The following is a 17,521-nucleotide window of genomic DNA, read 5'->3' as shown; positions in this document are numbered from 1 at the left end:
TCAGTGAGACGCGACTAGCTCCGTGCAGTGGTCATGGTTAACTGCCTAAGTTAATTAATCCTCCTCCTAAAAAGAGACATCATGCAAGACTGCTCTTTTCCCCAACTCCCTCATGTTCAACCTCAATCTTTAATTCTTTGCAAGAAAACCACCAGGCAGGCAGAGAGAACATCATAGTTGCCTTGAACGAAATAAGTTTTCACTATCGACTGATGACCTCCTCAGACCTTGATTGTGCAATTCCCACTAGAGAGTCATCATGAACTAGTACGGGAACTTTGGAGACTATGATGTGAATTGTAAATAACTGAAACCAAAGAGATTTCTATGGATCCACCCTCCACCCACATATTTTAGTCCAGCAGTTGACCTATCTGAGTTATCTAACTCTGGACTTGAAAAACAATCCTCCCTTAATACAGATGTTGTCCCCAGCTCACCCTTTCTTAGCTGTGTTCGAAGGAAGTAAAACACTTCCTTGTCACTGACAGCTGATAGGATTCTGAATACACCCAGAACACAGGTCTGTACAGACACTTTTCAGAGCAGAACCACACTAAGGTCTTTTATAATGTTTAAACTTTGCACAAGGATTATGGTGTGTTTACAGCCTCTTATACTAGGTTCTCAATACTGCCAATGTCATTACTGCAGTCAGTCTGTTAGCAAGATAGCCTAGAAATTCCAACTGTAATTACAATTTTTATTAATATTTTCAAAACCACTGTACTCAGCAGGAGCTAAGGGTGTGCAGTACTTTTGAGTCAAATTTATTTAACAGACTAACTTTAGGCACTCATTTTTTAATTCTTGGCCTTTATTTTCAAATGCAAGAAACATTCAGAGAGAGATGGAACTTTCAGACTTTGAGCAAAATTATTGAAGTTGGGCTTTTATATATACGGAGAAAAGCAAAATAATGATTGTGTGTTAGTTTTAAAGGGATAGACAGACTCAGCCTGGAGAGGAAGGTAGAAAGAAATACCAGTGTAGTTTCTGAGTTTATAGGAATTTGAATAAGTGGCTCACAAATTATAATATAATAAAATTTCCATAAAACACAATTTTAGGCAGGAAATACTTAGTGAAGAGAGGGGATGGAACTGAGAAAGAAACAGCTTTTCTTATTAACGCTGATCTGAAAGGACAAGTTGTTACTGTAAAACATTCACAAGAAGTTGCAGGATGAGTCCGTCCCAGGCAGTAAGTGTGTCTAAGCAACTAAACAAATGATTTTAAAAGTCACTTTGTGACAGAGAGAAATTAGATCTTTACTTAATCTAGCCAACTAATCTGAAGTAACTTGCAAGAATAGTCTGTCTAGACAGTATTTGGGTATACCACGATTTCTGTGAACGACTCTCAGCTCCGCTCTAAAGGGCTGACACAATCCTAATGCTAATATCAGTTATTTTTAGAGGAATCTATTGCCCTACACTTAAAGGGTAGCAAGGAAAGGCAGAAAGACTACTAAATGTCTGCAATTCAGCTCACTGTTATAGGCTTCTCAAAAATATAGTGCTCCATTATCTTCAACAGAGCTATGCTAAACTACACAAGCTGAAGGTATGCTCCTGTGCTTGGTTTATAACAACAGTGAAGCAAATAGAGAAGCGAAACCAAATGAAGATGACGCAGATTAGCACACTTGTGAGCCTTTATATTGTACAAAGGGGAGGGAAAAATTAAGTTCCTTCACTTAATATGTTTTCCTCAAGGCCATCCAGTAATTCAACTTTACAATATGATCCAAGGACTCTCAAAGAAACTAAGTGAGACATTTTGGGTCAGGTTCTGGAGTGAAAACTAACATCTCCTCTCTAGCTGGGGATTCTCCCAGCATGGGGTTCTCTCCAGTAGGCATACAGCTTGTGTAACAGGCTCCCATACTACTCCTTTATACTGGGGAATATGGTGGAGAATGACAGAGGAGGTGGCCTGAAGGGCTACTGCCCGCTGCTGTAGGTTAGAGCAACCTGTAGGCTGCTCTAAACTGTGCCATGGCCAAGGCAGAGCTGGACAAGAATCAGGGAGCCATAACCATTTTCCTCATGGCCAAATTAACTATTGCACCGAAGAGATCATCGCCGCAACAGAGAATCTGGCCCTTTATTTCTCTCACAAGCCATATGCAGTACCTGAAAATCATCAACTGAAGGAATTGTTCGGTTAGTTGTCCTCCTCTTATGCCACTGCCGAAGAGTATCTCTGGCTTCTGAACTCAGCAATCGGGCTGCTTGTTCTTCCTGGAAATTCTTGATCAAAGAAAGTGCTCCATATGCGCTTGTCAAGTAATAGCCTCCTGTGAAGTAGTGCAAGAGAAGAGATCTTCAGAATATTCAGGAATATGAAATCAGTCAGCCCTGCTGATATAGCAGGGGAAAAACTATAATCAGAATACCATAAAATTCTTTATACTATTTCCAAAGTAGTCATATTCTGGTTAAAGAAAAAAAAACAAACCGCAGTGGGCCTGTTATCCTATATGAACATTCTTAACAATGTAACCAGACAACACTTTTATTAACACTAGTGGAAAACGCAAATTCATCTGTTGAAATCAGTCTATCCATCCATCCATCCATCCATGTAGTCTGCAGTAATGGATTTGGTTAATGTGTTGGCTGATTAGAATTGCTCTGTACCAGGACTGGCCAAACCATGGCTTGTGAGCTACATGCCCCTCTTTTACAGTTAAAGTCCAGCTCGCGGAGCTCCCTACACCCCCCTGCCACACACACACATTCTCCACCTACCAGACTGGGTGGGGGGAGGTTGGGACCTCTGCCTTGTAGCACAGTGGTGGGGTAGGGGCTTCTGCCAAGCAGGGAGGGGGGGTTTCGGGGCTTCAGCCCCATGGGGCACACCTTCCAGGGCTTGGGGCTTCAGCAGGAGTGGGGCTGAAGCCCCAAGCCCCGGCAGGCGTGCCCCGGTTCTCAAACTTCTGAAGATTGTCATATGTGGCTCGGGGGGGTCAGTAAGTTTGGCCACCCCTGCTCTTTACCCGTGTTTCTCAGTTTTATAGACACTGCATGTTATGAAGTGATGGGACATTTATATCACTAGGCGCAGCAGTACTGTGCATAGTTACTTTTTTAAAAAAACCCGACACATAAGCAATGCTCCTTTTTTTCTGAGCATTTGCACTATGCTCTTTGAAGTTGGATATTATTTTCCCTTAATCTGAACACCCCATTTTCAAATAGTGTTCTTTTTCCCCTCCTGAGTTTTGGGTAGAGGTAAAATTAACAGGCTGGTTTTTAAAACAAAAATCTGCAGTTTACAGTACACAGATCTCATGTCAAATTATTGTAATTGCCCTCAAGCAACAGCTGAGAATTTAATTTGTTACACCCAGGAAATATTCCAGAGAGTCTGCTACAATTTGGAGGCTGAGACACAATCCATTCCGTTGGCCAGAGGGCTGGCCCTAGTTTGTGTTTTTTTAAAAGGAATCTCCCATGGCCTCTTTATCTCCTCCGCATCCTCTTGTTTCTGTCTAGCTCAGAAGGTGGTCTCTGGAATCCTCTCTTGCTATTTACTTCATCTTTATTAGGGATTTAAATGAAGCCAAGACAGAATTACAGCAGAAAATGCAAGCTCGAAGTAGTAAAAGTCCCAGAATGAAGTTGATGGGACTGAGCTCTCTGCAAGTGGGGGACACAGGCACGCCCTGTTTTGTTTTTTTTAAACAAGGCAGTCAAATAGGAGATTTCCACTGAGCTGAAGCTCTAGCCATTCACTGCTATTTAAACTACTGCCAGCGGCAGTAGTTTCAGGATTATAGTTAGTGTCCTCTTGGCTTTTAGTCTCCAAACAAGTTTCATACATAAAATGTGACAAAACCACTAACCCCACCAAAGTGAACAGTACATTCCTTTTGAACCGCATAGTCCCAAATCACTAGACAATTCTTCCTACAAATTATCAGAGCATCTGGTGTTAAAGACAAGAGCCAATCAACTGTGGACTTCTTCCTTTACTGAACTAAAAACAAAACTTCCTGTTAGTTCAGCAGATGTTTCTGCGTTTCAAGCATGTTAATGTTCTCCAGCTTCATACATCAAATGTTTTCCATGATGAGATTTCTAAACAATGTGCTGGAGGAGCTCTATACGCCAACGCAGGGAACAGACAACTGTAGGATCGGAGGAGGCCTGACATAATCCTCTCAAACATGCCAACATCCAACGGGATACAGCAGTTTTGTTCAGTCTAATGAGAGTAGGAAGTCAAATTTTCTTGATGGCAAAAATACATAAATTTAGACTCAAAAGTCACCTTGACCACAGGAGTTAAAAACCATCTTCCTAGCTACAGACAGCGAGGGGCAGTTCTCAGGAGCACCTTGTTAAATATCGCTATGAAACAGGAGAGGGCTGGGGTGATTTTCCTGCCTCTGATGGCATTTAGCCCTCTCTGTCATCCCAGCCACAGATGATTTGTTTCAGGGACTCAAAAAAATACTTCCCAAGAAGCAAATATTTTGCCTTTGGAATGGGCCAGAGTGTATCACGTGGGAGGTATTCTCCAAGTATTTCCCAGGAGAGAATCCCCCAGGCATTCACCCCAGCCCCCATTCCAAATTACATGTGAATTGAAAGCTGCTGCACTATAAATAGACTCAGAATATTTTTCAGGACTTGAAGTATAAACACATCCAGCATGTGCACGTAATATAAGCTTGTTTGCCAAGTCATGCCACGTCCCTCCCAGGTTATTGAAATCCTAGTCACGGAAATGGGAACCAACACAAAGAGATTCTCCAGTCCATCACCTCTACACGCTGCAACCACATGCACCCAGGTTATATCACAGGTTATATCACAACCGAACAAGGACAGTTTTGGGAGTCTCTTGTTAATGTACTGGCAGCACACCATTAGCTTTGGGGCTCCTTTAAATACTTTTGGTTAAAATTATGTTATGAGGGAACTCCCCTCCGCTTCCCGCCATGCACACTTCCACCTGGTTTTAATAAAAACAAAAACAAACATTTACCTTCTCCATGTAGTAAAGACGGATCCAACAGTTCCATCATGTATTCAATTTCAGTATCAAGCTCCAGCATGTCACACTGGGCCACTACATAGGTCAGCACTGGCAAGAAGTCATCCGCCCCATACATCCTCCCTGGAGCAAAAGGAACACAGACACTGATACAACGGCCAAACCCTTTTGCTGTTTTCAGCTGGTCAAAGCTTACATTCTGTTGCTGTTTTCACGATACTGCACAATTACACTGTTTTACAGAATGGTGTTTATTGGTGTGTGGCAAGGTGGGAGTCTCTGGAAATCGGCTATTGCAATATACCAACTTGGAGTTTGATCTTGTATTGCTGACATGCCCAAAACTGAGTTTTGGCTGCACAAGGAATTTAGGAGCAAGGCCTATGTTGGTATCCATTGCTGATGGCACGCAGCTAACTGACTCACCGAGGCTAAGCTTGCCATACAATTCTGATGTTTTCCGCATAGATTTCCACGAGCAGATTAACAGAAAACAACAATTTTCTCTCTTATATTTAAGAATAAAATTCTATTTCTAGGAAGACCTTACTGGAAATCCTAGGGCCTGCATTTGAACCAGATAGTCCAGCATAGAAGACTGAATTTACAGGAGCATTAGATTCCTGAGCTCCATTGTTGCTATTATTAAGAATAATAAAAATAATGGTACTTTGCACTTGTATAGCAGCAACGCCACCTGTGCAGCCGTGGCCACACGGCTATTTTTAGCACACTCGCTGAAGCAGAGCTATCGCATGTCTGACTATCCACGCTGTGAAACACATTCCCAGCTGCTAAGTAGACAGACCCTACGTTACACCAGCTAAATGGCCCCCTAGAGAGCCCTCTGCTGGCTGGATATATAGCAGAGATTCTTAAGCCACTCCTAACCCCTGAACCAGCCCTCCCACCCCACCCCTCATGATTTATATTACCGTAACACTTAGGAGCACCAATGTGCTTGCTGGCAACAGAGCACAACTCAGGAACATTCACCCGCTCCCAGCCCCATCACACAGTGCAGTAACTTACTGATACTGCCTTCTTAGACAGTCAATATTTTTATTATCCATGCAAGAAACACTTCACCCAACACTGTAACGTAACAGCCATTTAAATACCATGAAGTAACAACCTGCAGCAGTTTAGGGCCAGGAAGTAAACACTACTAAATCAGACTAAAACTGCAAGAGGAATTCAGACAGGCAGAATATAAGCTGGGCAGAATACCGGACCTGACTCGTGCAGAAGTGCCATCCATAGGATGGAAAGATGGCACCTCCAAGAACACTGGGCCCTTAGCACCATCCTGGAGTAGGGTGACCAGATGTCCCAATTTTATAGGGACAGTCCCGATTTTTTGGTCTTTTTCTTATATAGGCTCCTATTACCCCCCCCCCCCCCCCGTCCACTGTCCCGATTTTTCACACTTGCTGTCTGGTCACCCTATCCTGGGGTCCAGATTCAATGCGTCCTTAGAGGGGGAAAATGCACCTACCAACATCACTTCCTGCAACATCTTGTATTTGCCTTGGGAACTCTCCCAACACAAGCTTCACCCAGCTTCGCTCGTGACACCCCATAAGGCCACAGCCTGGGAACAGGGTGACACCCCTGCATTCTCACCATCTAGCAGCATATTTTAGCTGCATGCCTCCTGTTGACTCTGCACAAGTATTTTAAAAATGCCTCTTATCGGTATGTAACTCCATTTCATTATCTAGCTTTCAAGGTCTGGGGTTGTATTTTAGACACTTGTTGCAGTGTAGAAGTGGTCATGTTATTTTTGATCTAAAACATAAAAGATAGTGCTCCGAGTAGAACACCCACAGGCACTGCTAGCCAGAAGTATAGGCTTTGTTTGCCACCTTCCAGTTACAAAGTATTTGTCACGCTGTAGTACTGTTTCTACCTTATTAGACTCCACTACTGAAATACACAGAATGTGTTTAACTGAATCTACTATGGTTTCCAGAAAGCATTCAGACTTAGGCCATGTCTACACGTACAGCACGGCAGCTGTACCCATGCAGCTACGCCACTGCAGCGCGTCTGGTGAAGAGGCTCTATGCTGATGGGAGGGAGCTTTCCCGTCGGCGTAAAAAAACCCCACCTCACTGAGTGGCAGAAGCGATGTCGGCAGAAGTTCTTCCTCCGGCATACCGCTGTGCACACGGGCGCTTATGTCAGCGTAACTTATGTTGCTCAGAGGCGTGGTTTAGTCACACCCAGGAGTAACATAAGTTTTGCCGATATAAGCTGTAGTATAGATACACCCTAAGCATTTCAAATTCAGGTTCCAAAGAACAGCTATGGAAAGCCTTGCTCATAGCTTCAATGTCTACTTCGAACGCCAGTAGTTAACCAGAGCTGTTCTTCCAAGGGCTGTTCCTGCAGTTCATAAATCTGCGTATCTTAATTGATCCACTGCCAGGAGCGGCGCAGCATTCTAGAAAGAAACTGAGTAGCAGAGTCTATCAGAGACTCCGGGGAACAGAGAGGCAGATGACAAGAGATCAAAGCTAAGTGAAGAAAGGGGAACTCCAATCAGCAGGGAGAAAAAGGATTTACTCCCCCCTCCTAACTGTTTCAAGGCAGGGAGCTCTAACCTGAAGAGAGCATTACCTGAGTTATTCTCCATGACAGTGTAAATCAGTTTGCACACTCTCAGCAGCAGCATGACTTTCTTTTCAGGTGAATACATTTTCTGCATGGTCATGAACTTGACTTTAATCTTTTCAACGTCTACAAAGTCTGGTGTTGGGACATATACACCCAGTTCCTGAGGATTCCTCTGCCGCACCAGCTGCAGGTTTTCTTTTAACTGTTTCCAAGAGCCATCCACAGTATGGAACTCTTTCAGCATTGCTTCAATGTGGCCTTTCAAGGGCTTCAGGATACACTTGTGCATGGCCTTCTCCAGCACAACATCTGCAAAGGGAAACACAAGTTCATTTGATTTCATCGTCTGGAGTAGAATCAGTATTAACGTATCCACTCCCAAAGGAGAAATCAGAGTAGACGCTATTCACCCAAGTCTATGTATTAATGCAGTTGAGTTTCCAGACATTTGCTAAGAAGGAATCAAAAGGCAAAACAGAATCTGGATTCCATTTGAATTCACAGTAGTCTGGCAAATATGGAAAACAAAATAAAAACAGACTGTTCAGCTGTATGGAACATAGTGGCTTGAGTTCACAGGAGTTCAGGCAAACCTATCCTCTTGGATTTGATGGACAAGGATTTAGGGACTCTGAGTTTTGCTTTGAGTTTCAGTTTCAAACAAATCCCAACTCCATACAGTTCAGTCAAAACCCATAACTTTTCTCTGGTTTGGGGTTGAAACCATCCAGTTTTGCACAGTTTCCACCAGAAGCCATAAATCAATCCAGATTTGCTAAAACTTAGCCCAGCTTTGCCAAAAGGTTTATGAACTTTGGCCTGTTTATAGGTTTTTCAACCGAAATGAAAATCAAACTGTTTTTGTCCAGTTCAGATTTCATTATGGAAGTTATGTACAACTCTGTCATCAATCCTAATGGTCTTTGTTTAGCTATTGGGTGCACATGGTATAGCAACCACTTGGCTTTTATTCCTACTTCACCTAGGTTTAACAACAGATTCTCTGATTTTTTCAGTGTGGACCCCATCTCTGTGCATCACCTCCTTTCCAAACCATGGGTGCACAGGTCTCCTCTTCTATCCTTCGCAGTCACACAGACCACATCACCTCTCATTCACAATCATCTAGCATCCTTATGGCAATGACAACAGTGGATCATATGGAAAAACAACTTTAGGAAAGTATATGGTCACTACATGATTAATTGTACTGCAGTAGCTCCCAAAGGCTTCAATCAGGACTAAGGCCCTATTATGCTGGGCACTGTACCAACACATAGAAAGAATCTACACCCTGCAGAGCTTTCAATCTCAGACCTCAATCCTGCAATATAACCCATCAGAGCCAGACCCCTGCCAAGTCCCACCAACTGCATTGCAGGAATGGAGCCTAAATTAGGAGATCTAACAAGTGAGGGCAAAAACCAATAGGAAGGGAGGGAGGGAAGATGAGGGTAACAATTAGGGATGTAAAAAAGTTAACCATTTAAACGATTAAAATTATATCATTTAATCGGTTAACCGCTGGGGCTGCTTCGGCCAGCACGGGTGGAGCTGAGGCTGGGGTCAGTAATGCTTACCGATTTCTCCACCACATGACCCCATCTCCTCTTTCCCTGCACATACTTTCCAAAATACCAACTCCTATTCCCCCCACAGGCAGCTCCAGTCCTATAGGCAGCTCCTGCCTCCTCTAGCATGCTCCAGTCCTGCTGGTGGCTCCAATCTCCTGTTTCCACTCCTCCTCTTAGGTAGCAACCCCTCATGGAGGTAGGAAGCTGGTTCTGCCTCATTTCCATCTGCTTTTATAGGCATCCAGGTGCTTGGCAACGGAGCCTGTAGAAGCAACTACCATGTGACCTGTCAGCTGTCCACAGACCAGGCACACTGATGGTCTGTCCAGGTCAAAGTATACAAGATACAACATGAAGGGTGGATTCAGCTAACTTACCCGTAAGTCTCCATTATGCCATAGCTGCCAACTGTGACAAGATGTGACGTTTCAAATGAGTTGCATCTTATCTACAGCATTAGAGAGTGACCCAGCCAATCCCCTCCTGACCCATCCATTGAGATCAACTGCCCACCCAGCCAGAAGAAGAGCATAAAGGAATACCAGGAAGGAACAGAGGTGTAAATGGTGGATTCCAGAATAGAGTGAGAATCTTTAGACCCCATTTGGACTAACATAAGAACGGCCATACTGTGTCAAACCAAAGGTCCATCTAGCCAGGTATCCTGTCTTCCGACAGTGGCCAATGCCAGGTGCCCCAGAGGGAATGAACAGAACAGGTAATCATCAAGTGATCTGTCCCCAACAGGTGCACGCGAACTGGTGCTTAACTTGAGTTGACTGAATGTAGAGATGGAATCAATAAAATGTTCAACATAATTTCAAATATCATGCTTTCTTCTCGAAACAAGTAGCTACACTGAATATGACTATTCAGAATGCTGCTTCCAATACACCAGCAACAGAGTGGGAAGCAGGAACACAAAGCTAGTTTTTCCAGGTAATTTTGTTTTGTTTATACAGAACCTTTAAACCAAAGTGTCTACATTTTGGGTTGCAGGAAGTGGTTGTAAATGAATTAGGGGGCTGAGGGGCCCTAAAACAGCTAGAATTTCAGTTTGGACAAATTCTCCAAGCCTTCTGAATTTTCAAAGTTTACACCTCACCATCCTTCCCCTAACAACCCCCACTAATCCTCCTCATAGCCATCTGAGACACTGCTGGGCTCACGCCCATGCTAACACAAGTTCTACTTGCCTAACCAGAGAGAAAAAGATTAACATAATCCCCCTGTTGGCATCCAGTAACCCCGGCCTACGTACATGAAAATAACCCAAGACTGCTCCCCATACATCCATCCATGTAGAGAACATGGATCACAACAGCATCTAGAGACCTGCCCCCAGTTCTCCCACCCAACACCCGCTGGATGCAGCTCCTCCAGCCACACAGCCATCCCTCCATCCCACAGCTCCTGTCTTTCCCCTATGCCATCCCATTTCCTTTGCCACTTCCTGGCTCCAGCCACCTTCTCATTACTTCCCTGACTCTCCTGCTTACCCCCTGGTCCCATGGCTCCGGCCTCCCCCCTGCAATCATCTTCTGGCTCCCCATCTCTCACCTCAACCCCTACCTCCAGCCCCCTTGGCTCCCCAAGGTCATCTCCTCTCCAGGGCTCCTGGCTCCACCCCCATCATCTCCTGGCTCCCAGCCCTCTTTCCACTGACTCCCTTAAGCCATCTCCCATCTTGTAGCCTCCCAGAGCCACTTCTTATGCTTCTACCACTCAACCAGCTCCACCCATATGTCCCCCACTCCAGCGCCCCCCCGTCCCACTCCCTGGTTCCAGCCTCCCCCATCAACCCCTGGCTCCTCAGAGCCTCTCATCCCTCCCCGAACCCCTGCTCCCCAAACCCCTACCTCCAGAGACCATGGGTCCCTCCCCAGCCTGCCCCAGATCCCCAGAACCCCCGCCCGACCTCCACCATCCCCCCCCCAGAACCCTCCCCTACATCCCCCTCCCCCCCGGACCCTTCCCCAGACCTCCCCCATCGCCCCCCAGGCTCCCCAACCCCCCACCTCCAGAGAACACCCCCCCCCCCATATCTCCCTTCCCACCACCAGCCCCACCCTCAGCCCCCGGAACCTGCAGCCCTCACCTCTCCACGGGTGAGGGCTGCAGGCATTCACTCAAGATCAGGTTTGATAAGAAAGTACTTACATTCATACTTGGTGGAAGAGAGATTTGTTCCCATCCAGGAAATATACACCCTCATCCTCAATGTAAATGAACTGGGATAACCCTATTTCAATATGCCACATACTATTCCTTGCTAACATCATTAATGCCCGATTTTTTATTTATTTATGTATTTATTGACAGTTTACCTTTAAAAAAAAACTTTACCAACTGACTCTTTAAATATCAAAAGCTCTGTGTAATTTGTGTGCTTTTAAGTGAGACACTTCTGTAGCCAGCATTTCATCTGCTGGAATTTGCTGAAGTCAAAATCAAAGGCTATTTTTTAAGTGCTGCCAAACATTACATTTAGGGCCTGAACTTTCCATTCCCTGTGAATCAAAACTCCCATTGACTGACTTCAACTGGAGTTCCTTACATAGAGAGCTAGCAAGATCTGACCCTTAACAGAGACCATGATCTAAACAAATTGTGTTAAAATCATGTTTGGTGATACCAAGGCCACTGAAATGTAACAGGTACAGTTTAGATTCCCTACATCTCCTGGTTCTAATGGCAGTGGGATGTCTGTGATAATTGTCTTTATCTGAATCATGCATATAAGGGAGCACCTGGGCTAGGATCTGAGAATAGAACACTTGCCCACGTCTTGGATTAATCACTACCTCCTGTAGTTTGAAGCTGGTGCACTTGTTTCCTATTGGGGCAAGGGACCTGTTATGTTGGCCAGTCTTCAGAGGCTAACAGATCCTGAGCAGTCTCAAAGGGCTGAGAGGGAGAATACTGCCAGCAGACTCACTCTACCAATAAGTTAGTGAGGACAAAAGATTCTGATGAAGCTCTAACCTTTGTATGGGTGGTACTCTCTTCCCTGATTTCAGTCTCACGGGTCACCCTGCTTTATGGATAAAAAACATGTAAGGTTAAGATTCTGTCACGGGTATTTTTAGTCAAAGTCAGGGACAGGTCGTGGGCAATAAACAAAAATTAATGGAAGCCCGTACCCTGTCCCTGACTATCACTAAAAACAACTGCGGGGAGGGAGGACAAACAGAGCCCTGCCTGGGCTTGCAGCTGTCCCAACCCCAGCTGCTGCTCTGGCGGGCCCAGGGCTGGCCACCCATCAGCTGTATGGGGGCCCTGAGACTGACCACCTGTCAGCTGTTCTAGTAACACACACACACACACACACATCCCAGCCGCTACTCCAGCACCCAGCCGTCAGCTGTTCGGGGGCCCTGGGGCTGGCCAGTGGCTAGCTGTTCCGGGGGCCACTGCTCTGGCGGGCCCAGGGCTGGCTGCCAGTTAGCTGCTTGGCAGCCCCAGGGCTGACCACTGGTCAAGTTGTTCAGGCGCCCACCCCCATTCCCTGGCTGCTGCTCCAGCAGCCCCGAGGCTGGCCCTTGGCCAGCTGTTCCAGGGGCTGCTGCTCCAGCCCCAGAAGAAGTCGTGGAGGTCCTGGAAAGTCACAGAATCTGTGACCTCTGTGATCACCATGTTAGAATCGTATCCTTAATGCGTCACTGAGATTTTTTTTAATTCTCATACTACGGCTGTGCAGGAAGGCAAAGAGGCAAAGGTGTTTGCCTCTGCCATCACATCTGCAATTTGTCATAGTGATTCCTAACAATCATGAGTTATCCGCAGGCATGGCCTTTGGAGCCAGCGATACCCAATGAATCAGGTTTCCCAATTTTTCAGGGAACTTAGCCTATCTTGAACTGTACATAGAGAGAGGCTGAACTGCCCAGTGCAACTGCTGACAGTGCTTGCATCGCAAGCTCCCACACAACCACTAGCCAGCTGCCCGTAGATGACACAGCTCCTCTGCTAAGCAGTCAAGACAATCTTGCCATAAGGAAGGCAGCATAGCAGCATGAGCAGCAGCATGGTCTAGTGCAGAAATCTCCTAACTGGGATTCACAGAATAATTGCTGGTGATTCATGAATGTTGACAGTACTTGTTCTCATCCTTTCTGCACAGAGTGAAAAGTTTAATACAAGTCTGTTCCTAATGTCTTCTATTACATTACAAATCAGAGTATCCGGGGGATATTCGTAAGTGTGTGTGTGGAAAGGAGTAGGGTGAGGGTGGGAATCCTTCCATATGGCTCAATTACTTCATGACACATAATAAGAAAGATGAAAATTAAATAAAGGAAAACCACATTTTGAGAGAGAAAATGCATACACTATTCAAGAGACACTGATCACGCCTAGACTTGACTAGACAAATTGAGGCTAATGGCCCTTTTTTAATATAGTGGTTTTGCACAGAGATAATCAATGACCAAGGAAGTCATTTACTTTTTCACTGCCAAAGAGAATATAACTGACAACTTGACTGCACTGGCATTTACTTTATTTCCCATTGGTTAATTATTGTAAACAGCTGCTTTTCTTTTAATCTCAGTCTCTATTGCAAAAATCCTTCTTCCTCCCTCCCAAACTATCAGAATAAACTCAAGAACAAAAGAACATTCAATTAAATTAATAGGTGGCAAATTCAAAACTGATAAAAGGAAATATTTTTTCACACCACGTGAAGTTAGACTGTGGAACTCATTGCCACAGGAAGTTGTTGAGGCCAAGAATTTAGCTATATTCAAAAAGGGATTGGACCTCTATATGGATAAACAAGAATATCCAGAGTGATCACAATGAATTACAAAAACTTGGGAAAGCTATTAAACCTCATGCTTCATATCATAATGCAATTTCCAGCTATTAGAGATCAGGCAGAGATCTAATGTGGGTGTGCCTACTGTAGGGTTCTTACAACTTTCTCTGAAACACCTGGTGCCAGCCAGTGTCAGAGACAGGATACTGTGTTAGATAGCCCTCAGCCTGGCAATTACTATCTTCCTAATGGGCTGCGTTGGTGACCAGTGGAAATCTGGGAACTGAAAACATGGCATTTCATGAATATTTTGTAGGATATATTGCACAGACAGCCTTAGTTGCCTGTGTTTTTCTAAGGTACTGAGGGTGGATTTTTTAAAGCACTCAGCATTGGCCTGACTCAACTGCCACTGGAATCAGTGATATAGCTCCGAATGATTTAAACAAGAGCAGAGTTTGGTCAGTGCTCAGCATTCTTGAAAATTATAGCGAGAGCGTTCAGTGGATGTCATAAAAAAATACATATACTTCACATTTTTAAGTGCTTATGTGAGGGCCACCATCTTGGCCAATGCACTGGAGATCAAACCAGGAACCTCCAGAGCTAAAAGCATGAGCTGCTACAGCTTGAGCTTAAGTCCCAAGCCCCCCTAGCCGGGGGCTGTAACAACTCATCTCCTCAGTGGATCAGCACAAAGGGGGACCTATAACACACACTCACTGAGGGGTTCCACATACATAATTTTAAATTAAGTCTTGTTAAGCCTTCTTTACTCAATATTTACTATTAGTCACTAACCACAAATTGGGAACTGGAAGTGCTTTGATAAATGAAATGAAAGGCTAGCGAGTTTCGCTGTGGCTTGTAGAAATACATCTGTATCCTGTGCTGACCTGCTGTTGTGTAACTCTGCAAAGGAGCAACAAAGGACAAGTTTAAATCTGGGATGTTTGATACACTGGTCATAGCAAGTGTCTTTGCAGTCCTCCCTGCACTGAGAATACCACGGTCTTCCACCTTCCCCTGCCTTTCTCCAAGGTCCCAATTTTAAAACTTCTCTGCACTCAGTTTCCAACTACTGCTCCTCCACTGAGATTATCTTCCCCCCTTCAGCCTCCAGGCTCTCACACACGCCTTATTTCCCTCTATGATGACTGCATGCACTGTTCTATTCAGCACTTTGGTAATTTAAGACTGACAGTGTTGAGGGGAGATGCGCCCAGTCTGGGCAATGTCACAGCAAGACGCAGCCTGTAGAAACAGAATTTCTTGGAAGGCTGAAAACAAAAAGATCACCTAGGTACAGTGGAGATGGAAATGTGGGGGACCTGATTGCTACACACTATATACTCTGTTAGCCTAATTTGGGTTTTTCTCAACACCCCGCATACATCAGCAGGTTGGTATTACACCACCTGGAGCTACGAGAGAGATACAGTTTAGTTCAGAAAGGCTATGCCTCCTACGCTTGGTAGACTTCCTGGCATTTCTACAGTGCCTTTCATCAGAGTATGTTAAAGCTTCTGCAGACATTAAACTAAATTGCACAGTTTGCCTGTCAGATAGGTATATCTCATTACACTCTTCTTACAGAAAGAAGAAACTGAAGGACAGGGAATTAAATGATTGCTCAAAGTCCTATAGCAAGTCAGAGGTAGTCAAGAAAAGAAACTAGAAGTCACATCTCTCAGTTCTGATTTCTCGCCACAGGATAACATTGACTCCATTTCTCAACTGTGGAACTGCCTGTGACAAAGGATGTCCTGAATGAAGGGACTGGCCAATTTCACACTGATACTAATAGGCCCTGCATTAAAATACAAACCTTAAAAAGCATGCTGTGAACAGCTAAGAGTGTCAGAACAAACAAACAATCTAGTTTATATGTAGGTGCCTTTTTCCACCACTCAATGTTTTGTTACCTGTTTATATTTAAACCAGGACTTTCTTGGGATAGACCTAGATTTTGGGGGTCAGGCTGGAGATGTTGAGTTGTTTAGATCTTTTCTAGCCACAACTGCCTTCAATAAGCATTCACATTAATCTTTTTCTGGCCAGAGACAGAAGAAGAATCAGGGTTGTTGTTACTGTTTTGTCAGGTGCCACAGAGATTAAACATAAATAAAGCATCCAATGTCTGCTATTCAAACATCAGTGAACTTTGAATTCAACCTGGGTTTTCCAAAACCAGTCTCAATCTCTATTTTGTGCTTATACAGCTAGACATGGATTCAACTCTTTACACGCAGTTTAGTTTCTATTGACTTAAATAATAAAATGGGTTAGGACTGGACTTCCAAAGCATCCTAAAATATTAGGTGCTCAAAATCCATGGGATTTAAGTAACCAAATCCCTTAAACTCTTTGAAATCCCACCTTAGAGCTTTATTTTAAGTTTATTTTATTGATCAGCTTTAATTTACTGTCCCTCAATGTAAAAACATACCCACACTTTTTATTCTGTATTGCTAGGATAGTAAAAGAACAAGTTCCCAGATTTAGAAGTGAGATTTTCAAAGGCACAAAGGGCAGATAGGCACCCAACTCCTATGCAATTGAGGCGCCTAACTCCCCTTTATGCCTTCACAGATCTCCCCCATCATTTCCAAATTGGTGCAAAAGAGGAATACACGCATTCTCTGCCGAGTCCTAATGCACAGGAGCCTACTCTTTGTTCTTACCAGGGGAAGGTTGTTATTTCGTAAAGGGATAGCAGTCTAGAGCATTAACATTAGGTTACATCTGTCAGGAATAATTAGAAAGGCTGGTGCATGTTCTTTTGACGGTTTAGTAGAATTTAAACTATTTCATCTGCCTCTCTCTGGAAAACCTGGAAGATTTCCTGCAATATTTTTTGTTTTCAGGAGTCTGAGAAAAACTACACATGGTCACGCAGATAATTAAATAGAACCCTCAGAAACTGGAGCTCTGATGCCTAAATTCTCTGGGCTTGACTAAGCCCAGGGTTACACCACCTTCCTGAAGCATAATCTAGGATATGGGGGAGCCTCTTGAAGAAAGTCTGACCGGCTGCAGTGGAACAAGCTGGCCAAAACACTTTGTTGGGGGGGAAAATGAGGCAGGAACTGGCTAGTGCAGCTCTCAAAGTGTGCAGAACAGGCCAGGGAAGGGGAAACAGTCAAGATGCCCAAAGCGTCCTGTATCCAGCCTCCACCAGGCCTAGTGGCAACATAAAGCTGCCCTTCCCCACAGGAGGGCAGTCACCTCTCCTCCTCCTGAGCATTCTCAATGGGGTGCAGCTGCGCCTACTGGCTCTAAATCTATCCACTCTTTGTGGCATGCACCACGACTGCCTCTATGGGCTTGTCTTCACTATGGAGCTAAATCGGCGCTGCTGCAATCGATGCAGTGGCATCGATTTAGCGGGTGTAGTGAGGACACGCTCAATTGATGGAGAGCGCTCTCCCATCAATTTCTGTACTCCACCTCAACGAGAGGCAGAAGCAATGTCGGCAGGAGAGCATCTTCTGTCAACATAACATAGTGTGGACCCCACAGTAACTAGATCTAAGCTACGTCGACTTGAGTTAGG

General features: G+C 44.6%; 1 protein-coding gene across 11 annotated transcripts in view; it reads right to left on the bottom strand.

Moving 5' to 3' along the window:
• The window catches only part of RIN2 (Ras and Rab interactor 2), a 107,573-nt gene that overhangs the window by 4,575 nt on the left and 85,477 nt on the right, over positions 1–17,521 (bottom strand). For all 11 annotated transcript variants that reach the window (XM_043544116.1, XM_037896227.2, XM_037896228.2 and 8 more), the window contains 3 exons: positions 7,636–7,941; positions 5,002–5,133; positions 2,139–2,302 (listed from right to left, as the gene is read on the bottom strand). In XM_043544116.1, the coding sequence (XP_043400051.1) occupies positions 2,139–2,302; positions 5,002–5,133; positions 7,636–7,941 (602 nt within the window). The remainder of the gene's footprint in view (positions 1–2,138; positions 2,303–5,001; positions 5,134–7,635; positions 7,942–17,521) is intronic.

The sequence above is a fragment of the Chelonia mydas genome, chromosome 3 (assembly GCF_015237465.2).
Source record: "Chelonia mydas isolate rCheMyd1 chromosome 3, rCheMyd1.pri.v2, whole genome shotgun sequence".
Lineage (NCBI taxonomy): Eukaryota > Metazoa > Chordata > Testudines > Cheloniidae > Chelonia > Chelonia mydas.
Note: the sequence above shows the minus strand (reverse complement) of the source record. Positions and strands in the feature narration are given on the sequence as shown.